The sequence below is a fragment of the Brassica napus genome, chromosome A1, assembly GCF_020379485.1.
Source record: "Brassica napus cultivar Da-Ae chromosome A1, Da-Ae, whole genome shotgun sequence".
In the NCBI taxonomy this organism is placed as follows: Eukaryota; Viridiplantae; Streptophyta; class Magnoliopsida; order Brassicales; family Brassicaceae; genus Brassica; species Brassica napus.
Genome location: NC_063434.1, coordinates 24009746 through 24035787, shown reverse-complemented (window position 1 = coordinate 24035787; position 26042 = coordinate 24009746). Strand labels below are relative to the sequence as shown.

The window sequence follows — 26042 nt, the reverse complement described above, 5'->3', positions numbered from 1 at the left end:
ACACAAGCATTATATATAGATTCCATATACACAAATAAATATAATATAACAACATAAGCTTACTTTCCCCAATTCATATGAAAACTTTTTAAGTTATCCACCAAAGCAAATTAATTAAATCAATCAAATTGTTAGAATACAACAAATTAATATATAATTTTATTTTAAATTAAATTATTTAAAAAGTGTATTTTCATTAAAAACAAAATAATAAATAAGTAAATTTGATTTGATGGTAATTTTTATGACATATATATATTATGCGAAAGAAATATAAGCTTAATATGGAAAAAATCTTAAATGCAAAAACTCTAAAATTAACAAAAAAACTAATAAAAATTAAACTATGATATCAATTGAAAGCTTCTTAGACAATATTAATAAAATATTTAAGCGATAATTAGATAAATTTGATTTTTTTCACCCAAAAGTTTATTATTAATTAGCATCAGTTATTTCAAGATGTTTAAGAAAAGATGGACTTAAATGATACATGAACTATGAATAGTAGTACTTTGTAAAACTGACTTAGATAATACATCTGCACATCATTTTCAGTCTTTTTTGATGCCTAAATTTAATTTCTTCAGAGCAGTTATTCCACAAAGAGATCGTATGAGATATTGTTTTGATATTCAGATTTGTTTCTTGACTTTTAAGAAGATTGATAACTGTAAAAATGTCTCATTCGAATATTATATGTCTATAACCGAATCCCCAACATGAGACAACTTTCTTTAAAAATAAATAATTTCATTTTTCTTATTTTATATAATAAATATATATTATTTACTGATAATAAAAATATAGTTATTCATTTATCACAAATATCTATGCAAATATGTGAATCAAGTACAACAATCAAACAACATAATGATTTCCACAAAAAAAAATTAAAAAATATATTTATGTTAGGTAGTCTTATTTTATATTCTTTAAATAATGTAATACAATATTATACATTATTTTTTAGAATTGAGAAATACATATATATCAGTTAGACAAATTAAGTGATAATTAGACAAATTTGATTTTTTTTTCCAGCCAAAAGTTTATTATAAATTAGCATCAGTTATTTCAAGATGTTTAAGAAAGGATGGACAAAAAAAATAGGATGGACATAAATGATATATGAACTATGAATAGTATTTTGTAAAGCTGACTTAGATAACACATCTCCATATTCATTTCCAGCCTTTTTTATGCCTAAATTCAATTTTTTCAGAGCAGTTATTTCACAAAGAGATTGTATGAGATAATGTTTTAATATTCAAATTTGTTTCTTGACTGTTAAGAAGATTGATAACTGTAAAAGTGTCTTATTTGAATATGATATGTCTATAATCGAGTCCCCAACATGAGACAAGTTTGTTTTAAAAGTAAATAATTTTATTTTTCTTATATTATATAATATATATATTATGTACTGATAATAAAAATATAGTTATTCATCCATCACAAATAACTATGTAAATATTTGAATCAAGTACGACAATCAAACAACATAATGATTTCCACAAAAAAAATTAAAAAATATAATTATGTTATGTAGTCTTATTTTATATTCTTTAAATAATATAATACAATATTAGGCATTATTTTTTTAGAATTGAAAAATACATATAATATCTTATCCGCGCGTAGCGCGGTTAAAAAATCTAGTAGATTTTAAAATAGAAATTAGAACCGCCATTCAAATAACTGTAGATTATGTTATTGGGAGTTTTTCCAAAAGATACTCTATAACTTCAATTATGAAGGATGTCAAAAAAAAAATTCAGATTATGAAGCTTTTTGTTCTCTAAAAAGGAACTTCAAAGCTTCAAATTTGAAGTTTTGAGAAAGTGAAACTCTATATTTGAAGTTTTACCACTCAAAACTTCAAATTTGAAGTTTCATATTTTTATTTGTATTTTGGTCTCTACAATTACACATCATATTTATAATTCATACATTTTTTTTTAATCTTTATAAAAATTATATCTCATAAATATTTTAAGTTTTGTTTACAAAATTTAAGTTTACACATAAAATTAAATAAAACTTTAAAAGAAGATTTAAAATATTTAAAACTAGATTTAGATAACAAAAATATACAAAAGAAAATTAACAAAAAAACTTTTTAAAAATTATTTGAAGACATAACTATTACACATATTTAAAAATTACAACAGCACTAATAGTGAGGTAAGTATGATCCGAAACCTTCAAAATTTCCAAATATTGTCCCTTTTTTTTTGTATAATTGAATATGGTTGTTGTTGTTGTTGTTAATGATGTCTTTTCATACAATTTTTTTTTGTTCATATTGAATATATTCACGAGTATTAATATCATTGATAAAAATTAGTCTTTTAACAATATTTTATGTTTCTCTTTTACTTTCTTGTTCTGATCTAATGTATTTAAAAGTATTATTATCATCCGATTTCAACCATTTTTATCTCTAATCTACAAATTAAAAATAATGAAAGCTATTTTACTTCAAAATGCACTTTATGGAATAATATGGTATTTTTCTTGAAGTTTAATATTAATTAAGTTATTTCGTTTAAAATTTTATATTTTAATATAATATTTTATTAATTAATATTATTGTAATATGTTTATATATGTGCTAGTTATTTATAAAAGTTTTATGAATTCAAATTAGTTATAAAAAATATAAGGACCAAATGATAAAATATAAATAGTTTTGAAGCTAGGTTTTAAGTTTTGAAAATTTCAAAATAGAGTTTTTTTTTTGGAGATTCTCTGAATAGATAATAACACTATAAAATGATGAATTATCTTGACAGATACTGAAAATTATATAAAACAAATATTTTAAAATAAAATAAATAATTTAAATATTATACTAGATTTTGATCCGCACTTAAGAAACGCGGGTATTTTTTTGGTGACCGTAAACTCAAATATTAAATGAATTTATGTTTATTATTAGATATCTAAAAGATTTAAAGCTGTTTTATTATTATTATTTTTGTCGGGTACAGTGTTTTCATTGAGTTTTCATATCCAAATGAGACATGTGGTCGAACCGTAAGATTTAGTAACTCATATATAGTGGAATAGAATATAATAACATGAATATAATAAAAGTATCTGAAAATCAAAAAGACCGTTATTAACCCACTGAGAAAAAATATAATTTGTTTTTTGTTTTATAAATTTTTGATATATTAATATATATTTCACTTGTATAAGAAATTTCTTTTAACAAATATTGTTAAGTTTATTTATAAATATATTAATTATCAGTCTACCAAAATAGTGAAGCAAGTATTATTTTTTTCCCTTTTTAATTTTCTATCAAACTATTATCATTTTTTTTAAAAAAAATCAGTTTGTGACAGATATTTTATTATTAGAAATCCATACAATTTAAATAATGTTACATTTATATGTATTTATGTATAAAATAGTCTTCATAATTTGGGATTTTGTAAAAAAAGGGTCTAAAGTTAATTTGGTTAATTTTTTTTTCTTGTAACAAAAGTTAATTATATTTATAATTTTCTTTTCTGAATAGGTTGTATCAGTTAAATTATCCCTTTTAAGTTAAACACCCAAAGCCCAATTAATAATATTTATTTTGCTGATAACAAAGTGAGATTAAATAGAGATAACATATAATATATAAGGAAGACCAAAAAATTTAAAAAGGAAATATCCAAACAACTTTTAGATTTATCAAGACTGTTTTCCTTTTAATAGAATAGATATTGTCAAGAAAATGATTTACATTAAAATTGAAATAAAATAAAGAAAAAACGAATAAAGAAAGTAAATAATGAGTCAGCATCTGTGAATTGTTCTGTTTCACGGAGTGGTACTTGTTGCCTGCCGGCGACAAGACTCAAGAGGCTGTCTTATCGTCTCAAATGTCTTCCTTTTAAACTTCTCCACAGATTCAAAATCCTCTCTTCGATCGGAGCATGACGACTCCGGCGAGACCCCTCTCCGTCCACGACTGGGACGTCCTCATCGAAGATTTCCAAGACTCCGGCGCTCCTCGCGACTGGTTCACCTCCGTCTTCTCCACCGACTCTCTACCCGACCTCGCTCTCTCCTCCCTCCTCAAAAAGGAGTTCCCTTTACCATCGAAGCTCTCCATCCTCGTCTTCCTCGACGAATTCTCCGAGACTCTCTTCCACAAACGCGGCGACGAGACCTTCGATCGCCTCGTCGACGCTCTCCGCGCGATCGTGCAGTCTCCGACGGACGGATCGAACGGGTTAAAGGAGCAGGCTTTGATCTCCTTCACGTCGGTGCTTGTGGCGGTTGGTTCTTTCTCCGTGCGCCACGTGGAAGCCGTCGTTGACTTGCTGCTCGCGCTTGTGAATCGCCCTAACCACGGGTTCGATAGACAGGCACGTGCCGTCGCGTGCGAGTGCTTACGTCAGCTCGAGAGAGCGTTTCCTGGGTTGTTGTCTGACGTCGCTGGGCATCTTTGGTCGCTGTGCCAAGCGGAGAGAACACACGCCGTGCAAGCTTACCTTCTCTTGTTCACGACCGTTGTTTACAATGTCGTTAATCAGAAGCTCAAGGTTTCGCTTCTTAGTACTTCTGTGCCTTTGGTTCCTTTCAATGCTCCTCCCAATCTGGGTCAGAGTCTGGGGTTGGGGCCAGATCAGAAGGAGCTGAGACGGACGCTGGCGTTTATGTTGGAGTCTCCGTATCTATTCACGTCTTGTGCTATGATGGAGTTTATGGGGATGGTGGTGCCCCTTGCGTCTGCATTGGAGTTACAAGCCTCTATGTTGAAAGTTCAGTTCTTGGGGATGATTTATTCGTTTGATCCGATGCTGTGTCATGTTGTCTTGCTTATGTATACTCAGTTCCCTGATGCGTTCGAGGGACAAGAGAAAGATATCATGAGACGTCTCATGCTTCTCTCCAAGGAGACTCAGATCTATCTTGCTTTCCGCTTGCTTGCGCTTCACTGGTTGATGGGTTTGTTTAATAAAGTGATGTTGAGTGGGGAGGTTGGGAAGAGGAAGTCTGTGCTCGAGATGGGTCGAAAGTTTCATCCTGGGGTATTTGATCCGCTCGCTTTGAAGGCTTTGAAGCTTGATATGTTGGTACAATGCTATGTTGGTTTGAGTGGAGGTGGTGATAACGGAAAATCTGCAGGGGAGTTGTTGCAGGAATGTTTGGTTTCTGTTTCGGATTTCAAATGGTTGCCTCCTTGGAGCTCAGAAACTGGTGTAGCGTTCCGTACTTTGCACAAGTTTCTGCTAAGTGCTTCTACGCATTCTGACTCTGACCCTTCCACCACTAGAAGCCTTATGGAGTCTAGCCTCTTCCAAAACTTGCAGGTCTGTTGCTATCTAGCTTGATGATGGTTCACTTTGATTATTTTTCGAGAAAGGAACATAACTTGTTTAGCTTTTTTTTTTTAAGGTGTATACTTCGTCCGTTTCATTTTGAAATGTCGTCTTAGATTTGTGCATAAAGATTAAGAAAACATTTAATTTTGTATACTTTCTAAATAAAAACTTCGATACCTATATACCTAACCATATTTCAACCAATCCCTTATATATTAATTGAGGAACATTTGAAAAGATGTAACCTCAATTTTGTATTAATTAAAAGAGACCCCAATGCATAGGTGGCACTCAATTAGGTAGTCAATTACTTTCAATTGAAAAATAAGTAGGTCCACATTCGATTTTTATATGTTGTTAGATACATAAGTTGGTCAAACTATATGATATAATGATATGATATGATATTTTCTTTCCTTAAATAAAACCTACGGAATTACCATAAATGACTAATATATATATGACAATTAATGAGTTTAATGATAAAGATTTGATAACAATGTATATCTCCTCCATCATTTTTTGTTTAATTTTATATTATTAAAATAAATTAAACAATCAAATTAGCTATAAAAATAAAATTTAGATTTTTTCGTATATGTTATATTTTGAATTTTTAAAAACGACAATAAATGACTAAAACTATTAAAATTATTATGTTAAAAATTAATGATCAATGGTTTAACATTTTTATTATAAGAAGATACACATGATTTTAAAACCATATGAGTAAAAAATATCATTTAATAATAAAATAAATAAATAAATAAATATATATATATATATATCAAACACTATATACCATAAGATTACATAAATATTTTAATATTAAAACTTTCAATGAATTTTCAAGAACATTTATAAATTATAAACTTATTAAAGATTTCAGATTGAAAATTTTGTTATCGATGATTTAAATATTTTTTTATAAAACGATATGAACGATCATAGAACCGTATGATTATAAATTCTTATTTAATAAATAACTATACAAAATATACTATTCTTAGAAAAATAGGTTGGTCCATCTTAACTTATATTACACTTTTTATTAAACTAACTATCGAATTGATAAATAACGTACCAAAAAATGTTTTGCACTTTCCTTAAATAAAAGCTACAAAATTACCTAATATGATTAACGTATATGTAAAAATTAATTATAATGAATAATAAATATTTGATAACAATTTTTGTATCTTAGTTCTTTTTTTAATTTTATATTATTAAAATATATTTAAAAATCACATTAAATATATAATAAAAATATTTATAATTTTTTTATATGTTATATTTTGAATTTTTCAAAACGTCTATAAATTATTAGAAATTTAAAGATCCCCACTCTGAAAATTTTGTGATCAATAGATTATTTTTTTTGTCATAATAAGTTACAAATGATCATAAAATTGTATTAATATGAACTTTTATTTAATATTATAAGAAGATACACTTTATTTTAAAACCATATGAGTAAAAAATATCATTTAATAATAAAACATATATATTTATATATATATATATATATATATATATATATATAGATTATACTATATACCATAAAATTACATAAATATTTTAATATTAAAACTTTCAATGAATTTTCAAAAACATTTATAAATTATAAACTTATTAAAGATTTCACATTGAAAATTTTGTTATCGATGATTTAAATATTCAGTTATAAAATGATATGAATGATCATAGAACTGTATGATTATAAATTCTCATTTAATAAATGACTATATAAGATATACTATTCTTAGAAAAATAGGTTGGTCCATCTTGACTTACATTATATTTTTTATTAAACTAACTATCGAATTGATAAATAATCTACCAAAATTTTTTTTGCACTTTCCTTAATTAGAAGCTACGAAATTACCTAATATGATTAACGTATATATGAAAATTAATTATTATGAATAATAAATATTTGATAACAATTTTGGTATCTTAGTTCTTTTTTTTTAATTTTATATTATTGAAAGATATTAAAAAATCACATTAAATATATAATAAAAACATTTATATTTTTTCTTATATGTTATATTTGAATTTTTCAAAACGTCTATATATTATTAGAAATTTGAATATTCCCACTCTGAAAATTTTGTGATCAATAGATTATTTTTTTGTTATAATAAGTTACAAATGATCATAAAATATAACGCATATGAATTTTTATTTAATAAATATTCAAACTAAATAATATATATATAAACACTAATGATTTAAAGCAACAAGATTGGCTGATCAATTTAGTCGTCCAGTTGAAATCTTTCAAAAGTATGTGAAAGACTAAAGTCAAAGTAAATATGGATTTAGAATAGTAGTTATATTTTACTAACCAAATACCGAAAAAAATCGAACCGAACCGAAACCAACCCGATATCCGAGTTGAACATCCGTAGTCCAAATGAAGCCAAACTATTGTTTCATTCTCCAAAATATAATAAAAATAATAACTTAATCCCGCGCAAGGCGCGGATCTTATCCTAGTAAGAAAATAAACATGAGAATATCGTTAACAAATTTTGCATTGAAATTTTAAAACCACAGTAACGAAAATTTTCCTTTAACGACAATAGGAAAAAACATTAATCATGGATATAATGTATCTGCTGAGCTTCATGAACATTTACTCTTCCTTTGTTTTGATTATCTTCTATACTTGATTCAGGGGTTGCTGGTGGACATGACTTCAAAGTTTCCAATCTTGGTCCCTGTCATTGTGTCATTTATAGAACGGTTGATAAACTGTGAAAAGCACCAGTGGTTAGGAGAGAGGTTTCTTCAGACAATAGATGAGAAGCTGCTTCCCAAACTTGAGAAAAGCTGTTTATTAACAGCGTACTTCCCGCTTCTCCATAGGATTGCGGAGAACGATACAATACCTCCTTCTAGATTGATAGAGCTGCTCACCAAGTTTGTCCTTACACTTGTTGATAAGCGCGGGTTTGATGTGGGGTTGAAACTATGGGATCAAGGCACTGAAGTTCTTGGCATTTGTCGAACACTGTTGAGTCACCATAAGAGCTCTAGACTGTTTCTTGGACTCTCTCGCCTTCTTTCTCTCATGTGTCTCTATTTCCCTGATCTAGATGTCCGAGACAACGCCAGGTAATGACCTAAACAAATCTTGTATGATTGCATTAGCTGAACCTCTTGGTGAATTACAGGATATATCTGAGGATGCTGGTGTGTATACCAGGAAGGAGGTTGAAGAACATTTTGAAACCTGCAGATACCGTCTCTCCATCAACACATTCATCTGCATTCTTCACTGTCCAGAGTCCTCGTTTCCGTCATGATCCTAACAAATCTTGGAACCTTTCATCATATATTCATCTTGAACGTGTCACTTCCCTACTAGTGAAACAGTCATGGTCCTTGTCTCTACCATCACTAGGCGTTGGAAACGATGGGTATAGCGTTATAGAAAGGAAAGTTCAGGTTGATGAAGTTGAGACGGATAGTAGCAGTCAAGAACTCCTCCAGCTTTTGCCGGAGTCTCGAAGGATTGAGTCAGGAAAGCCCACGTTAAGAGTGATGGATGCAAAGATAGCTGAGATTCTCGAAAGGTTGAGGAGATACTTCTCAGTGGTTCCTGATCTCAGACACATGCCTGGAATCAAGGTGAGGATAAACTGTACTTTGAGATTGGATGCTGAACCATATAGCAGCATATGGGGTAGTCAAACTCAGAGTCCTGAGTTGGATAAAGTGGACTCATCACCTCCTGCTTTATTCGCAACCGTGGTTAAATTCTCATCTTCAGCACCTTATGGCTCTATTCCATCTTGCCGCATACCTTTCCTTCTAGGTGAGCCTCATTGGGACAAGAATGTACAAGGCTCTTTGGACATAGTCTTGTTAGGAGATGCGCCGAAAGAGGAGGAGAAAGATGGCTTGGGAGGAGGAGCATCTGTAACAGTTGAACTTGAACCTAGAGAGCCAACACCTGGTTTGGTTGAGGTTTCAATGGAAGCAAATGCAGAAAATGGTCAGATGATTCAGGGGAAACTCGAGAGTGTCCCTGTGGGGATTGAAGATATGTTCCTGAAAGCTCTTGCTCCACCTGATGAACCTGAAGATACAATCCCGAGCTACTACTCAGATCTATTCAGTGCTTTGTGGGAAGTGTGCGGTTCATCATCAAGCACCGCACACGAAACATTTGCACTAAAAGGAGGCAAAACCGCCGCAGCAATCAGCGGGACACGGTCAGTGAAACTGCTCGAAATCCCTGCAGAAACTGTTATACAAGCCAGCGAGCTTCACTTAGCCCCCTTTGTGGTGGCTATCACCGGAGAACAGCTTGTGAACATTGTAAGAGAAGGAGGAATCATCGAGAACATTGTGTGGCAGGAGGAGGAAGAAGAAGGAAGAGGTCAGGGTACTGCTTCTTCCTCGATAGGGCCAACAGGATCTAACCGAGACCCTCTACGTCTTACATACATAGGTTATGGAGACGATCAAGAGGTTCCGATGAGTAGGAGTAGAGGGAAGTTGGGAAAGATAAAGATGCTGATGTTTTTGCCGCCGAGATATCATCTGCTGTTTGAAATGGAAGTTGGTGAAGGGTCGACATTGGTGCATATAAGAACAGATTATTGGCCTTGCTTAGCTTATGTTGATGATTACTTAGAAGCTTTGTTCTTGCTTTAGGAGAGTTTTTTTTTTTCTTAACTCTCTTTTCATTCTTTTTGTGCTCATCTACATAAAAGGTTGCCTAAATGAACCCAAACACAGAACACAGACAAAACCATAAGTGTGTTGGTTTGTAATGATAAATTTATTTTTTATTGGAAGAAAATAAGTAAAGTCGTGAATTATCATTTCTTGTACATGTGTTTTTTCCTATGAAATGATTCTAAAGCTAATGTGTATCTTCTACATCTGTTTGTACCACTATTATTGATTTTATCTTGTTGATACTACAAAAGAATGTTTATAATAGTTAATCCATTCAAGAACCACGATGCTTCCGGTTCGATGATGTGTTGATGTACTGTATTAGTACTAGGGTTTTCATTGGGAGAATTCACTATACTATGTAATATAATGTTCCAGAGATTGCTACTATATGTTCCTTGAAGATAGAGACCAAACGAGCAGTTGAACAAGTGTTTAAAACTTGATTATTTAATAAGTATCTAAGGGATTGAAATTTAAAAAAAAATGAAGATAGAGAGCAAAATAAAACAATTTTTTGATCAACTAAAACCAAATACGAGAAATAACACCATATAATTAGTCTTGTCCAAAAGACATTGCAAAAAAAAAAATGATATAAAGAAAAAAAAGAGTAATGATCTACTTCTTTTGCTAAATATAAAAAATGAAAAACTAAAATCTAAATCTAAAAAACAAAGACCAAAATCACAAGATGAAAGTCAGAATAAAAACCGAAAATGAAAAACTAAAATATAAAATCACAAAACATAATTAGTACCATACTCATTAATTATACTCATAAGCTCCAATTACAAAAGATATCGGTAGTGCACCATTGCCCAACTTACATCAAGTTCTTTAAGCCTCTTGATTGACCCATAAGAACAGTGTGATTGCCAACAACACGGCTTCGCCATGCAATCAATCATGTAGAACCTTTGTTCTTCAGTCTATCATTGCTTACAATATAATGTTAGTTAAATTTACAAAAATATTTTGACTAACTATATAGAAGTGTATTGTAGACATGGAGTCTAGCATGACCACAAATTGAAAGTTGAGATGTCGATAGCCCGAGCTTCAGAAATCTTAATATTCTAATAATTTTCTGGGGTGATGGTCATATGTATGGTGTTTCTGTGATGGTGTGATCCAATACAACTGCACAAGAAAAAAATTATTAGTCCAAGAACTCACCATTTATTTCTATTTCAAAGATCAAGAAAAATTTAATTAAATAAAAAATATTATCATTAGTTGATTTAACAAAAATATGTATAATCAGTCGTAGTTTTAATGTATCTTAAAATTTGAATAGTCTTCCAGAAATCATGTTATTCTATCTATTGATACGGTGATGATGTGACCAAGTGCCGCACAAGAAAAGATATTATTAGTTCAAGAAATCACCATCCATTTCAAAGATCCACAAAAAAAAAAAAAAAAAAAAACTATTCTCATTAATTGATTTAAAATGCTAAAAGTATACTCAAGTAGACGGATATCAAATCCTCATTACAAAATTAACAAAAAGGGGAAAGAATTCAATATCAATGTAAAAAAATTAATTATCCAATACAATTCTTCTCTCTAAGATGTTACACATTCGCGGATATAACTATTCCACACAAAATTATCAAAAGTAAAATAAAATAACTCTCGAATATGTCGTAAGAATAATAAAATAACTCTCGAATATGTCGTAAGAATTTATGGAATCAATGATTCCATATTGTCAAAAAGAACTATCAAAGTGGATAAGTTAGCATCTTTAGCTAGGAATATCAATGATTCTTATGTTGTATCTCGGCTATATTAATTTTCTATTTCTTTTTGCTGTAAACCTTTTATTGTCCAAAAAAATGCTCACTTATCCGCATTAGAGTTCTCCATTCTTCTTATATGTTTGAAGGTGTAGTTCCTGCATTCAATTAGCTTTCTGATGTCGTCCAAAATGTGTTTGGATAGATTCATGTTTCAGTGAAAAGATGTATTGTTGGTCAGATGATGCTCTTTCCAATTCCTTATAAATGTTAGTTGAGTCTCCGTAGAACATAACATTTTGATAAGCTAACCAGTTCATCTGAAGGATAGCTTCTTTTAATGCCAAGACCTCTATCTCAAGTACTGAACTTGTAGCTTATGTCGAAGTGGAGCTTTGTGGAATTGGTTTGTTATGAGAACCATCATATTCCTCTTCTGCAGTTCTCATCAATCCATGACCCATCTGTGTAACAGTAAGTAAACATTATCTCTGTCCATAAGAGGCAAAGTAAGAGAGCGATTAAACTTTCTTTGATATTGTTCCCCTGATTTGTCATTTAAAGATTTGGCCTCCTTCCATTGCTGATGATCAATAAAAGCTTTGTGGATAATGTCATGAATGAACAATTTTTTCCTTGATGCATAGACCAAATTTGTAGTTGGCTAGTCTTCTCCTTTATAATCTTAACACTGTTCTGTACAAAACCTCTAATACTTGGGAGGCTTATATATAGTTTTCAACAGTCTTTTACTACTTCTCTAACCCAAATGATTTTAAACTTAGCAGTCTCAAACCCCAAACTACATTACCTTTTTTTTCTTTTTCTTTCTAGAAATAGAGAATATTTAGAAGAAATAGAAAGGCTCAAATATGATGATTACATTTCTACAAGCTATTGCTCTCAACCGGTTGAACAGGTAGCCCTCCTCCTCCTCTGTCATCGTTTGTCATCTTTTTTAGGGATCTGTATTGCAGCCGAACACTGTCTCCACTCTCCACAATCTTTAATAGATACCTAATATCAGGAAAACAAATGAGCTTGGGAACTGAACTCAATAAGTCTCTTTTAACCTACAAAGCGTAGTTTTAGTTACCAGCCATTGAGACATTGAGATGTCACGATCGCTTCCTTTCCAACATACTTCTCCGGTGTTCTCCTGTTTCCCTGCTATGGTGAAATGTGTTTCATAGAGTATATGCTGGAAGAAATAGATCAGAGCCAAGATATGAACAATAATGGCCTACCTTGATAAGTACTTTCTCATTTACAGCAAATGGATAATGAACCACTCGCTGCTGTAATCCATCATCCGTAGCTGGATCTCCATGTTCCTGCAGGGGAGGTCCATCAATTATATAAGCTAAGGTAAACAGAACATAGAGGGATAAGTTTCGAGATAGTACTATGTAACTAGAAACCACCAAAGACATACAAAGCAATTAACAATACAGAGCAGTGTCAGATCATCTTACCACATCCATTTGATCACTCATTTCTTTTCTACGCCTTCGCATGGCTGCGTTGTGGAAAAGTCTTTTATCATCTTGTTGCTTTATAGCTGAAGCGGCAGCTCTAAGAGCTGGGTGTTTGACATTAAAAAGAACAGTTAAGATTGTTTGACTACACTGTTGGATAATAAGAGAGTGAAGCTTAATGGGAATTACCATGGTTAGGGACCAGAGACCCAGGCTCGATTTCTGCATTGCAGAGCGTACATCTAGACTGTGCAGAAGATAACCGTGGTTATGAAATAATCTTGGGTATGTAGAGGAACCATCACATGGAACTAGCATAAGGAAACAAACACCAACCATTTCAAGGACTCTTCTAAGCATGAGGCCACCAAATGAATGTCCACAAGAGACGACAATCGCATCTTCAAGAAACGCACCGCTAAACATCCACGAGTTTGCAGAACATATGAATTAGAACCCTGATTTCATCCAAACGAACAAATAAGAATATATGAAGGGAAAATTGGTACTCACGAAACTGGATCAGAGAGAACGCTTCTTAAGGAAGGCTCTTTGCAAACATCATCCCGTGAAACCTGATATCCACAATTCAGAAAAGATCTCTTGACATAAAACCTTGTGCTCAGAGAAGTTAACATCAAACATAGAAACTTATACCATTATACTATTGAGGTAGTGCCAATCATAAGATCCTCAAAACATATGTACAGTACGTTGCACAAACGTAGAAACTTATATCATTATACTTGGGTATTATTGGCATCGATATTCACAGATATCGAATTTTTGCATGTTTAAATGTACTTTAACAATCTAGGCTATCAGCTCTACTGTTATAAGAGAAGATGAGCTTACATTGGTTTTCACAGGCGGAGTAACTGGAGTCTCATTCTCGGCCAAGAGGTTATCCATAAACTGACTGACAGATACTGGCACATAGCTTTGAGGAATTACATGGCCAGCTGCTTCTACTGGGGAACAATCTAGTATGGCATTACTTTTCGGCATAAGCCTAAATGCTAGTGATGCCCTGCAAGTGAAAAGTTCGGAGATCTAATTAAAACATGTAAGCAGGCAATCGTGTCTTGTTATATTATCTTCTATAAACATACCTTCCGCGAGTGTCAGTGCCAGAGAAATGATCAGAAGTAGCTCTATAAGAGGCAGCTGGACGGAGACCTGCAGTAGCATGACTAAGCGCTTTGCCAGTAATGAGTAAGATATCACCAATCCCACATCCACTATCTGCTGCGTACCAACGACCATTTGGGTCACATACCTAAATGTATTTTCAAGCTGATCATGTCAGATTCATATGAGAAACTATCCTCTTGTTGAAAGCGTATATATATGTATTGTTCGATACACACAAAGAGTTCATAGAAAGGTGACCTGGATGCCAGAGCCATCAGAGCAGAACAGTGTCAACAAACCCTTCTCAATCTCAATACTCCCACCTCCAGAAGCAGGTTTCCCATTTTGGATCGACGCATGAGCATAGGAAGACACTAACACAGAGGAGGAAACCTCGTTCGGAGCTAGTGGGAAGTCATCGAGCATATGGTTAAACACACTGCAAAACAGATCCCCACCCCACTTGTCATCCAAAAAAGGAAAGAGGTGATACTATGATAATAGTAATAGTAGTAAACATAACACCATCCTACTCGCTTCTTAGACGTAGATGCCTTGCAACTGCAGACAAAGCAGCTCTCGCTACTTTACCTAAACACCTGAACACCTCAGCCATACACGGAGGCGACGAATCCAAATCCTCAACAGATCTATTCACAAGTCAAACATTACAACAACATATACATAACAAGTGATAACTAACAATCAATCAAAGAGCCTAACCTTCCAGCTCTGTACAAAGAGAGGCCACGATTGGGTTTACCAGAAACGCTACTTCGAGTTCTGAAATACAAGCGAGCAGCTTCGAGGCCACACCGCATCAGCGCGGTGTCTTCGCTCCCGAGCTCGATCACGGAAGCGTTGTATCTCATCAGAGACGCGGACAGAGCCTCGACGGCTTTCGCGTAGGAGGGAGAAGGAGCTCCTTCGTAAGGGAGAATGTCTGATAACCTAACCCTAGCGAGAGGACACCCCGACGACGACGACATCATCGGCGTGGAGTCTCCGGTGGGGTGAGAAGCGGAGATCGGCGGCGTCACTGTGATGAGATGGGGCTTGTTCAAGCGGGGAGATGGAGAAGGAGAGTGGGCGGGGATAAAGGTTGGAGGCGTGATCGGAGACGAGACGTGGCGGTAATCGATCATACGTCGTCGTTCCGGAGGTGGATTTGGGTTTTTTTTTTTAATTTTTACTGTAAGGAAGGTTTACTTTTACTCTCTCTCTCTCTCTCTCTCTGCTGATGGCCGTGATGGGTGGGGGATGACTAGTTTGATGATGAACTGAGACGAGGAATCGATGTTTATGGGTTCATCGCAGTCGATGGAGTGGAGATTCAAGGTGGGAACGTTGGGGGACTCTGTTTTTTTTTTTTGCTTTGTTAGGTGTGTTGTTGTAATGTTCAGAGAGGGTAAGGTAATAAAAAGCGCAGGCCTTTTTTGTACTTTCACTTTTTACTTTTTTGGGTCAAACTTAACTCCAAAGATTTACTAGTTAGTCGTACATACATTCATTCGATTTGGATTTGGATTTTTTTTTTCTTTTCTTTTTTCAGCCAAAATATTTGGATTCGAATTATGAATGACCATATTGAAAAAAATACTTAGATATGTAGTAAGAAAGTAGAAAGAAATCCCCTATATATTAAAAGAGAAGCATTACAACATATTTTTGTAGCCACATGTCATCACCACAATCATTCTTAGAATCCTTAGAAAAATATGTTGGTCCGTATAAATATATAATAAGCTTTTTATTAAACTAACCATAAATTAATCATAAATGTTCTTCATTGTTTCCTTAAATAAAAACTATGGAATTACCTAATGTGGCTAAAGTATATATGACAATTAATGATTTTGAATAATAAAGATTTGATAAAAATCAGTCTACTCTCTATCATTTTTAATTCATTTTAAAATAAATTAAACAACCACATTAACTATATAATAAAATTTAGATTTTCTCGTATATGTTATATTTTGAATTAAAAAAAGAATTATAAATGACTAAGTTGTTAAAAATCTCACACTGAAATTTTTGTGATCCATAGTTTAAAATTTATGTTATAACAAGATATAAATGATTATAAAATTACATAAGTAGGAAGTCTCATTTAATAAATATTATATATATGCATATTATTATTATTTTTAAAATAAATTATATATAGTATTTTAATTTCGAATTTGATTAGAAATTTTTTGATAAACATTTTGAACAATTATTGACAACTTAATATTTAGATTTTAAACTTTGCATTGAATGTTTTTAAAATTATAAATTATTAAAACTATTAAACATCCCATAAATGTTTTACTGTTATCATTGATTTAAAATTTTTGTTATACAGAAATACAAACAATCAAAAATAATATGAGTATAAAATATTTTTTAACAAATGTCAATATTAAAAATGTACTATATATCTATGTTAATATCATTTAAACTTAATTTTATAACATATAAAATAGAAAAAAGTGTTTGTCTAGATAAATAAAATTTATTAAGTATTTGTACCAATTTAACTATATACATAATAGTTACTAAATTTTTAATTATTCAATATATATTTATTATTTTATAATATGTAAAAAATATATAATACTTAAATATAATTTATATATAATATTTATCCCGCGCAAGGCGAGGGTCTTAACCTAGTAGGAAGATAAAAGAGGAAATATGAGATGATATGATATGGTGAGTTCGTGAACAATATTTTTTTTTGGCTATAAAATCAATTTTTCCGTTGACAAAAAAAGAATCAATTTTCCCAAATGTAAATTAGTTTTATGTAAATTTGATTTATCATTTAAAATAATTCTCTCATGACTCCACGGCGCAATAAATAAAACAAAACATGTGTTAGAAATTGTAAGAAATTGCAAACTGGGGTGAATATGCTTGCTATTGATCATGATCGACTAATATTAGTTTTTAGTAATTAGTAGCATTAACGTGTGGACAAATACAATTTAACAATTAAACCACTCAATAAGGGGTGATGATGATAATGATGATGATGTTTTACTTGTTGGTGGTTGTGGTGATGAGGCGAGAGAGGATGTATGCTTTTGATGATGAAGTTAAGAAGCATACCTTGTCATGATGTGTATCGTGATGTGACAACATCATCAATAATAGTAATTATGATAATGATGATAATCTTTTTTCTTCTATTTGTGAGATCAAATAAATGATGATGTAGGACGTGGAGGGGTGGATAAGTATAGTGATGATGATGATGAGAGGGTTCATGTAAAGATTTGTGTCTACTTAAGCTATACACACATGTAATACATATAATACATGATTTGAGACACCAAATACAGAAGAAGGAGAAGAGCCTTGAAAATGAATTGATGGACTGACTATATTATGTTTAGATACAAAAGCTTTTTGGTTTAGGATTGGTAAACCGGTCGGCTTTCTACTTGTAAATCCATTCGTTTGCTCGTCCCCCTGTTGAATCCATGTCTATGAAAATGCTCACAGCCTGCATGAAGAGAAAGAAATCAGCCTGAGACCGGAGACTTTCAAACGCACAAAAATGCCCTTTTTAAGTACAATTGAATGATTCAGAGAGGTCTTATACTATGCATTGAAGTGATTTAACTGATATGTTTGTGGTTAAGGCTTAATAAGCTCACCTTCCCTATCCTGGGTCGCTCTTTGGACTTTGCTAGGCTATTACGGATATGTGAGACTGCTCCCCAGCATTTCAACATGTTGGCTACATCGTCAAGTCTCAGTATATATTCTTCTTCGGTTAGAGGAAAAGACCTCTACGCATTGAGGAAGACGAAAGAAAGATAGTCTGGTGAATTAGCTTACAAGATTATCACTTTTATGTGGCAAAGACTTTCCAACGATATAGCAATTTATATGAAAAACGAAAGATCATAGTAATCATATCAACAAGCTTCTTTTACGATCAAAAACATAGCAAATGGTGATTATCTTTACCTGTTCTCTGTACTTCCACATGACATTCATTGCAAGAAGATTCCTCCCCATGAACTCCTACATTAATCACATCTAGAAAAGATGAGTTAATAATTTTCTAAAGAGACGAATCTTTCCACACAAATATAATCGAGGGCACATCAAGAAACTGAAAATGCAAAAGGGAACATGAACAATTTGAAATTCGAAAAAGCTGGTTCTATATTCATGCATTTAAAAGAAGAGTATTGAAAAGGTCCTAACTTTCTTCTTGGCGTTTAAAACATTTTTGCGTATAAATCCAGAAGTTCTTAAGACATGACATTCATCACAAAACACTCTTGGAAACAGAAAGGGCATACCTTCTTGATGAGCTGAACATCATAAGATCTTCCATACTTCTGCCTGATGAGAGTTGCAAGATCTAAGCCGTTAAACGCAGAATCATCCGACCCAACCATTCTTTCAAGATTAGCCCGGTTCATATCATTCGCTTCCTGAAAATAAAAGCAATCAATAAACTCTAAACAAAGGCATGCTTATTAGTGTGTTCTGTATTTAAGCATTGGCAGAGATTGTAACATCAAACTAACTCAAGAAAGCAAACTGATCACGCCTTTTTTTCAGGTTCAAGCAGAAATCGATGAACATTTTATTTGACTATTGAACAGAGAGTTCTATCGTATGAGCATTGAGCACAAAGAAACTAGGTCTCAGTCACATCACTTGAACACTTTAACGTCAACTCATAACTTCAGTGATAAGAATAACATACCCTTTTAGATTTATCATCAGGTGATTCATTTTCCTCGTCATCTGAACTATCTGGATTCATCCCATCATCCACAACACTGCAGATTCTTGAAAATCTTCTCCTACCAGTTTGTCCCTTACAAGTACTTTTCATGCAGAGGCTATGAGAGAAAGCCAATCTTCCAGAGAAACACGGACTCGAGTAAGAAACCTTCGAAAGTGTTCCTATACCGCATCGTTGTTCGTGTGTAAACGATGGTTGACAATGATGGTGACTTGAAACAATGCTCATCATCTCCTGTTAAATGGTAAACACGCCAAATCATAAGTTTTTTTCTGTAATTTTAAAGAATCAGCATAGATGATTCTCTAACCAACAGTAAACACAGTGATACATAAACTAAGCAGAGAAACCTAACACACTCGCTTTTATCTCTTGAGAGATTCATCAAACGGGAACAAATTACCATTTTAAGAATTTACCTAGAAGTCGAGGGATCACGTAAGCTTACCGTCGTGAGGAAGAGTGCGACGGTGATGCGGAGGAGGAGATGAGGAGAAGGAGAAACAAGAGATAAAAAAAAAAATCAGTGAATGAACGGTGAAGGAGGAGCCACAAAAAAATATATATGAAATTCTAAACAAGGCAAATTTCCCTATTAAATAGTTTTTTTTTTTTTTGCTAGAACCTATTAAATAGTAGTTTCTTTCGGCCATATTATAATACTTGTTTTAAAAATTATAAAACCAAAACGTCTAAAATTTAAATTCATGACTCAAAATATGAAGACAAAAAAGAGACATGGTTGTTTTATAAAAAAATATTTTGTTTTTATAAATGTCGAAGATAAATATCAATACAATACTAAAAGTTGGATATAAGCTCCATTGAACCTATCCACGTCGGCATAAATAATCATCCAATCAAAACATTTCGTTTTGCCACGTCACATACTGGTTTGTGTATTGTGGGCTTTAATTTTTTAAAATCCGTTTTGTTTGATATATGTTGCCCATTAAGCTCAATCATAAAAAAAAATCCTAAAAACCAGAAACGATGAAAGATGAACTCCAGACCCTTTAGTATTGTTCTTCGTCGTTTCAATTTCTCTAACTAATTGACACACTACTCCATCTCTGTGCAATCAAACCTCTCGAAAATTCACATCTACTTGGGAGTACTTAATCGCCGGTGGCCAAATATGCAGCTTTAATATAACCAAAGCAATGATTGCCAGATCCACTTCTCCAGAAAATTCGAGCACTGAAACACCAGCGAAATCCCACATCGTCTTGGAAAGCTTCAAGTCTCGACCTTTCTGCATCCTCTGTCTGTTAACTTTGGTAACATATAGATTCCCTCTACAACCTTATATATATATATATCATCTGTTTCTGATTACTTTTTTCAAACTCACACCTTCATTTGGTCAAGCCATGTGTTGTTTGCAGGAATCTAGGATCGTGGCTCTATCAGTTCGCATGATCCATCAAGACCCAAATTGTTCATAGTCATTGATACATCCTATTGTTTTCCGTAAAAGTTTGTTTAATTCAATTATCATAATCATGTTTTCGGAACATATGGTTCTGAGTTTTTTCTTATTTTGTTTTGTTTTGTGGTTTCTTCCGTCAAGTCTCAGCTTTTTGTATAGTTATGTGTTTGCAGGCGTTTCCAGGTCACATGAACACTGTTTCTTGCCTATGTTTCAGACACGGGATTTCAGAAGTCTATTCTGGTTCTTTTGATTGGAGTGTCAAGGCGTGGAATGTACAAGGTTGAGCTTTTGTGCAAGACAGTTTCGGACACCAGGATGAGATCCTAGCCATTGATGCGCTGAGGAAGGAGCGTGCACTTACTCTTGGAAGAGATAGAACCATGCTATTACACAAGGTAATAGACTGTTTTTATCATATGGTTTCTGTTGTTCTGTATATGTAAGTTTTTGTTATATGGTGTTTTAGATGTCTGAGACAAGTTGTACGATTTACCGTGCACCTGCATCGTCTCTTGAGAGCTGTTGTTTCATCAATGATACTGAGTACCTGTCTGGTTCGGACAAGAATTGACTGTTGAAAAAGAAACCAGTGTTTCTCCTTAAGAATGCACATTCCGGCTGGTGGAATCACCACTAATGGTAATTGAATCTTAACATCATTTAGTTGCAGAGATCATGATGCTCTGAAAAGTCTTAATGCTTTCTTCTTTTCCTAAACCAGTAATTATTATGTAAGTTATTTATACCAAAAATAAAATGAGGGTTCTGTTAAAAAAACTAGAAATTTATATTTTGTAATTTTCTTTTGTTAATTATTAGTATTACTTATGAAACTCTTACTTGCATTAACTACAATGATTTTTTCAATCGTTATTTTTTTTCTATTTAATTTAGAATTCTATTTCTTCTGTTTTTAATTATAAGTTTAACAATTCAATATATTATATATATAAATAATATGATCGGAAATTTTATTTAAAATAGTAGCCGCGCGTAGCGCGGCCAAAAGATCTAGTTGTTATAAAAGCTAAAAACTTTTCTCATTGAGATTCTTGATAAAAACAATATAAAAACTAAAAACAAAGTTTCTATATTCTAACAATATAAACTTTAAAATATTAATTCTAATAAGCAGTATATATGATGAATTAATCTTTAACACTTAAAAAACCAAAACTTATAGTGATTGTAAAAAAAATACGCCTAAGTTTTTTTTTCATCAAGCCAACGTTTTGTTTACTTGCACGTTTCCGCGTAAAGTTGTGACGTCTCCCATATCAGTTTGGCCTTTGCTTGACTCGTTTTTTTTTCTTATAAAAAGAACAACACTGATAAACTTGTTTTTCTTCGAGTTATATTCAACCAAATTCAAGTGTGCACGGAAGCAAATTGGAATCGGGTATTAGCTCACTTGGATACACGGTAAGCTAAGTTCATTTCAGAAAATAATAGATAAGTTGAAATTGAAGCTAACCGAGTACTCGCAGGTTATAATATAAGTATTATAAAGTAATTTATCAATCTCAATCTGAATCATGCTTTTTGGATTAATACATACTACCTAGTGGTGACATTTGTCGAAGTCTCAAAGGCCAAAATAAAAAAACTAATGAAGAACAAGAATAAAATAGTGGGGGATGATATGATCAAAAACAAATGTGGGGGAGGTAGGTGTAAATAACAATAAACACTTTGGGTGATTTTAGAAAGAAACAAAAAAGAAGTAGGATCCTTGCAAATTAAAAGAAATAGCATAATTTCAAAATTCGAAGCACTATTTTGCCTTTCGATTCTTGAATAATTTCCCCTTTCTGTACCAAATCCCCACACAACAATCGCCCCCACGAAAATCCCCGATTCGAAAACCCTAGCTTACAATCATGGCCATGGAGAAGGACAACAGCGACCACGCTAGCAACGTCGCCGTCACCGCCGAGCAAGCGACCAAGATCAACGACGCTGATGCACGGTCGCCGGAGAATCGTCAGACCGGCGTCGTACCGGAATCCGGAAGCGGAAGCAGCGAGAAAGGAGAGGAAGGTGCGGAAACGGCGGCGGCGGCTGTGGATGATGATGAGAGCGGATCGAATTCGGTTGGCGAGCCGCTACCTCCCCGATCTTCTTCCTCCGCTAGAGTTCCGTTCACTAATCTGAGCCAAATCGATTCGGATCTTGCTCTCGCTCGCACGCTACAAGAACAGGTGTGGCTCTTTCTTTTCGCATCTGATCTTAGGGCTTCGATTGTTGAATATGTTGTTGTTGTTGCTCAGGAGCGGGCGTATATGATGCTGACGATGAACAGTGAAATCAGTGACTATGGGAGCTGGGAAACTGGAAGCTATGTCTACGAGGAGGATGAGTTTGATGACCCCGAGGACGATGAAGACGAGTATGAAACAGATGATGATCCTCAGGAAGATGCGCCCGATGTGAATGCGAATGGAGACGATCAAGAAGATGGCGGCAGAAACGCTGAGACCGAGGAAGCTGGTTATTCAGATGATGAAGCTTTTGCTAGAGCTATTCAGGAAGCTGAGGCAAGGGAAATGGCTGATAGGTTGTCTGCCTTGACTGGGTTAGCTAATCGTGAGTACACTTATTGCTGTCACTTCTCTTTGATGGGCGTTTTAGAATTGGTTTGGGATTGTGCTAATTGTTATTGATTGCAGGGGTTGAAGTTCTAGAGGATGATGATCATACTTCTGAGGTAAACTCCTTACTCTACAACACTACCCTTTTTGATCTTGAGCTGTAAGCTTTTTCTTGTTGAGAATATGAACCTTTTTGCCTCAGTATGTGAAAAGAACTACTGTCCAACCTTCTTTTTTATTTAGTCATATATGTGTCCAGAGGAAAAAGTTGTGACATGATCGAAGTGATACATCATACATGATTCAATATATCTGCTATCATTCTGTCCTTGCATTAGTTTGTTTTGATTTCGTGACAGTTTAGTCTGGTGCTAGCCTATTAGTCCATAGGCCCAGTTAGATACTCTTCCCTGTGTATGTAAGGTACTTATTGTTTGTAGTTGAGCCAGTCAACCTTATTGTGTGCCATGTAATCATTTGATAATCTTACTCTATGAAATTGTTTGGGGCTTTGGTACTAGGTAGTATCTAATTATTTACTATTTATTTTACTATAATTTTGCACAACTGTCTGTATGTTTGGAGGTCAAAATGCATTAACCAGTGTGGTAATCAAATCAACTGTATTCTGGTAGCGTTAATTTGTCACTGGTATCCGCAAAAGTTATGCTCACACCTTGCAGCATGTGACCTCGCGGTGGACTGAAGTTAGATAGAGTCTGGTCCATTTTGTGGAAAAGGAACTAAAAATTATAATTTCAGGGTAGAGAATCATATAAAGTAAGGTTTCTTTTAGGTGATCTGATTTGCTTCCACTCACGTTATGTATACTTTCATTTTGTTGCAGGATGCCTGGGATGAGATGGATCCTGATGAGCTTTCGTATGAGGTATGAAAACATTCTTAGGTGCTATGCCTTTTTTAATCCTCTCATGATTTTCTGAAACGATTTATAGTTAACGTGAATACTATTGTTAAAAAAGTGGGACTCTAGTGTTAACATCCGTCATGCATTTCGATGTTCAATAATTAGATGCCCAACACGTCTGTTGGCTTATGTCTTTACGCTATCCAATGTTTGTAGGAGTTGCTTGCGCTTGGCGACATTGTGGGAACGGAGAGTAGAGGGTTGTCTGCTGATACAATTGCATCTTTGCCTTCAAAAAGATATAAGGATGGAGAAAACCAGAACGGAACCAATGAGTCGTAATGCCCTTTTTGTAACTAATTTAAGTAAATCATCGACAATTCATGCATGTAGCCTGATAATTAACTTTCCTGATGCTAATGCAGGTGTGTTATATGTCGTCTAGACTATGAGGATGACGATGACTTGATACTGCTTCCATGCAAACATTCTTACCACTCGGAGTGCATTAATAACTGGTTGAAGATAAACAAGGTATGTCTTTCAAAAAAGGATCCTGTTAGAGAAAGATAAAATCATGCAGTTATTGTAGTCAGCTATGGGAAACCTGAAAAACACAATTAGGAACTGTTTGGCTGTCTTTTCTACTGACATGTACCCTTTTTGATAAGATATATCCATGCTAGAAAACCGCCACAGCAGCTGATAATACCACAACAACTGTGTATAGCGGGAAACTTTATGGTCTGTTGAAATGTATTACATACAGACTATAATCTCATGTTGTTGTTGAGTTTATGGATTGCCGATTGTGTTCATTAGCATCTTGGAAGAGGGGTTTAGTTGCTAGTAAGCAGAGATTTGAACTTGTTAATACAGTACTAAGACTACCTACAGCATGCGCTCATGTTATCAACTTCCATGGGAGCTAGGAACATTTTTTTGTTTCTTAGCTTGTAGACAAGCAGTTGTAGAAATTGGATTATCATCTGCTCAACTGACACGAGATCCTGCTGCAGATTTGCCCTGTATGCAGCGCAGAAGTTTCAACATCCTCAGCTGGACAAAGCTAAAGAGCCAAGGAAGAGATCCAGAAAAAGATCATAAGCTAAGAACTCTATTACCTTTGCTGTCTGTTTGTACACTATAAACAAAACCATCATCAGATTTCCTGTGGATCCTTCAAATAATCTGAATCTCATCTTCTTGCACTCTAGTATCTTCTTTCATCTGTTTCTGTATTTGCGCTATCGGGATATTGGAACTACGACTCAGTCTATTTTATTTGTAGCTAGAAAGAAAATCTAATCTATAGAACTTCGGTCTTCAGAGACTCGAGAGATGATATCAAAAAAGTTTAGGTCTGAATCTTTGACTATATTGAAACTAGTCTTGTTACCTAAAATGAATGTTTGGACACCAAGCTATTACGGGAAGCATCCATGTTCTGTTGTTCTCTTTGGCACGTGAACATACCGACTATAGTATTGGTCGTCTACATGACAAGCTGACGAGTTGAGTGGCACCAACCGTCGTGAGCTGGGGTGAGATGGGGCAACTCAGTGGCCGTGACTGAGAAATCTTGGAGCCAGTTTTCTTGGTCTAATGCAGCCATGCAGGCAATGTCGAGATATACTTTTCTATGGCTCGTTCGACCTCAACCTTCTCATAACCCGTCAGAACGGGAAATGCTAGCTCAAGCCTTGCGCGACTGAACAGTGGTAGCCAATTTGCAAAGGAGGCTGAACTTCACTTGTGTCGGAAGTTGTGTGCTGTCTCCTGCCAAATCTCCCATTAAAGGCGCTGCAATTCTGCAAGCCTTGTGTGACGGTTTGTAAGAAAACAACGGACCATGTCGAGTGTGAGTATACGAAAGTTGAACTTTGAGATTAAAAGTGAACTTATGGAAATTTATCATACCAAAACTAAAATGAATTTGTCTAAGACAACAATCGAACTGAAACTATATTTGCAAACTAACTGAACTACTGTGTATTT

The 26042-nt window shown here is 33.7% G+C and overlaps 4 protein-coding genes and 1 long non-coding RNA gene across 6 annotated transcripts; 3 read left to right on the top strand and 2 right to left on the bottom strand.

The window, feature by feature from the left end:
* The first annotated feature begins 3801 nt into the window (after positions 1–3801).
* LOC106346328 (AP-5 complex subunit beta-1) lies at positions 3802–10183 on the top strand. Its single transcript, XM_048737920.1, has 3 exons — positions 3802–5321; positions 8017–8456; positions 8516–10183. Exons 1-3 carry the CDS (start codon positions 3939–3941, stop codon positions 10002–10004), a joined length of 3312 nt encoding a protein of 1103 aa, XP_048593877.1. The 5' UTR covers positions 3802–3938; the 3' UTR covers positions 10005–10183.
* A 2250-nt stretch (positions 10184–12433) lies between these two features.
* LOC106346318 lies at positions 12434–15793 on the bottom strand. Its single transcript, XM_013785615.3, has 12 exons — positions 15112–15793; positions 14922–15038; positions 14647–14827; positions 14367–14533; positions 14110–14284; positions 13768–13829; positions 13591–13672; positions 13444–13501; positions 13252–13358; positions 13024–13110; positions 12873–12943; positions 12434–12793 (listed from the first exon to the last, which is right to left on the bottom strand). The coding sequence occupies exons 1-12, from the start codon at positions 15531–15533 to the stop codon at positions 12664–12666; spliced, it is 1659 nt and encodes a 552-aa protein (XP_013641069.1). The 5' UTR covers positions 15534–15793; the 3' UTR covers positions 12434–12663.
* Positions 15794–17647: 1854 nt separating this feature from the next.
* BNAA01G25780D lies at positions 17648–19764 on the bottom strand. 2 transcript variants are annotated; one of them, XM_013785602.3, is made up of 6 exons: positions 19599–19764; positions 19109–19384; positions 18696–18830; positions 18355–18411; positions 18039–18173; positions 17648–17884 (listed from the first exon to the last, which is right to left on the bottom strand). In XM_013785602.3, the coding sequence occupies exons 2-6, from the start codon at positions 19379–19381 to the stop codon at positions 17819–17821; spliced, it is 666 nt and encodes a 221-aa protein (XP_013641056.2). In that variant the 5' UTR covers positions 19382–19384; positions 19599–19764; the 3' UTR covers positions 17648–17818. The 2 variants fall into 2 exon arrangements, with proteins under 2 accessions (XP_013641056.2, XP_013641048.2); XM_013785594.3 differs by having other exon boundaries at positions 19570–19758.
* Positions 19765–20182: 418 nt separating this feature from the next.
* Positions 20183–21310, top strand: LOC125577117. The gene is made up of 3 exons (XR_007315429.1): positions 20183–20430; positions 20539–20980; positions 21052–21310. It is a non-coding gene; the product is annotated as an uncharacterized LOC125577117 (long non-coding RNA).
* A 1048-nt stretch (positions 21311–22358) lies between these two features.
* On the top strand, positions 22359–25260 carry LOC106346296 (E3 ubiquitin ligase BIG BROTHER-related). Its single transcript, XM_013785582.3, has 7 exons — positions 22359–22786; positions 22856–23171; positions 23255–23292; positions 24024–24065; positions 24261–24382; positions 24470–24578; positions 25064–25260. The coding sequence occupies exons 1-7, from the start codon at positions 22466–22468 to the stop codon at positions 25115–25117; spliced, it is 1002 nt and encodes a 333-aa protein (XP_013641036.2). The 5' UTR covers positions 22359–22465; the 3' UTR covers positions 25118–25260.
* The last annotated feature ends 782 nt before the right edge of the window (positions 25261–26042 follow it).

Excerpts from the sequence above, each read along its gene's own strand:
- LOC106346328 (XM_048737920.1), top strand. The coding sequence starts at position 3,939 with ATGACGACTCCGGCGAGACCCCTCTCCGTCCACGACTGGGACGTCCTC. Across the intron at positions 5,322-8,016 it reads GCCTCTTCCAAAACTTGCAG|GGGTTGCTGGTGGACATGAC; the intron begins GTCTGTTGCTAT and ends TACTTGATTCAG. Across the intron at positions 8,457-8,515 it reads GATGTCCGAGACAACGCCAG|GATATATCTGAGGATGCTGG; the intron begins GTAATGACCTAA and ends GGTGAATTACAG.
- LOC106346318 (XM_013785615.3), bottom strand. The coding sequence starts at position 15,533 with ATGATCGATTACCGCCACGTCTCGTCTCCGATCACGCCTCCAACCTTT. Across the intron at positions 15,039-15,111 it reads TCTTTGTACAGAGCTGGAAG|ATCTGTTGAGGATTTGGATT; the intron begins GTTAGGCTCTTT and ends ACTTGTGAATAG. Across the intron at positions 13,359-13,443 it reads GTCTCTGGTCCCTAACCATG|CTCTTAGAGCTGCCGCTTCA; the intron begins GTAATTCCCATT and ends TCAAACACCCAG.
- BNAA01G25780D (XM_013785602.3), bottom strand. The coding sequence starts at position 19,381 with ATGATGAGCATTGTTTCAAGTCACCATCATTGTCAACCATCGTTTACA. Across the intron at positions 18,831-19,108 it reads CTGATGATAAATCTAAAAGG|GAAGCGAATGATATGAACCG; the intron begins GTATGTTATTCT and ends TTTTATTTTCAG. Across the intron at positions 18,174-18,354 it reads TGTGGAAGTACAGAGAACAG|AGGTCTTTTCCTCTAACCGA; the intron begins GTAAAGATAATC and ends CTCAATGCGTAG.
- LOC106346296 (XM_013785582.3), top strand. The coding sequence starts at position 22,466 with ATGGCCATGGAGAAGGACAACAGCGACCACGCTAGCAACGTCGCCGTC. Across the intron at positions 23,293-24,023 it reads ATGATGATCATACTTCTGAG|GATGCCTGGGATGAGATGGA; the intron begins GTAAACTCCTTA and ends ATTTTGTTGCAG. Across the intron at positions 24,066-24,260 it reads CTGATGAGCTTTCGTATGAG|GAGTTGCTTGCGCTTGGCGA; the intron begins GTATGAAAACAT and ends CAATGTTTGTAG.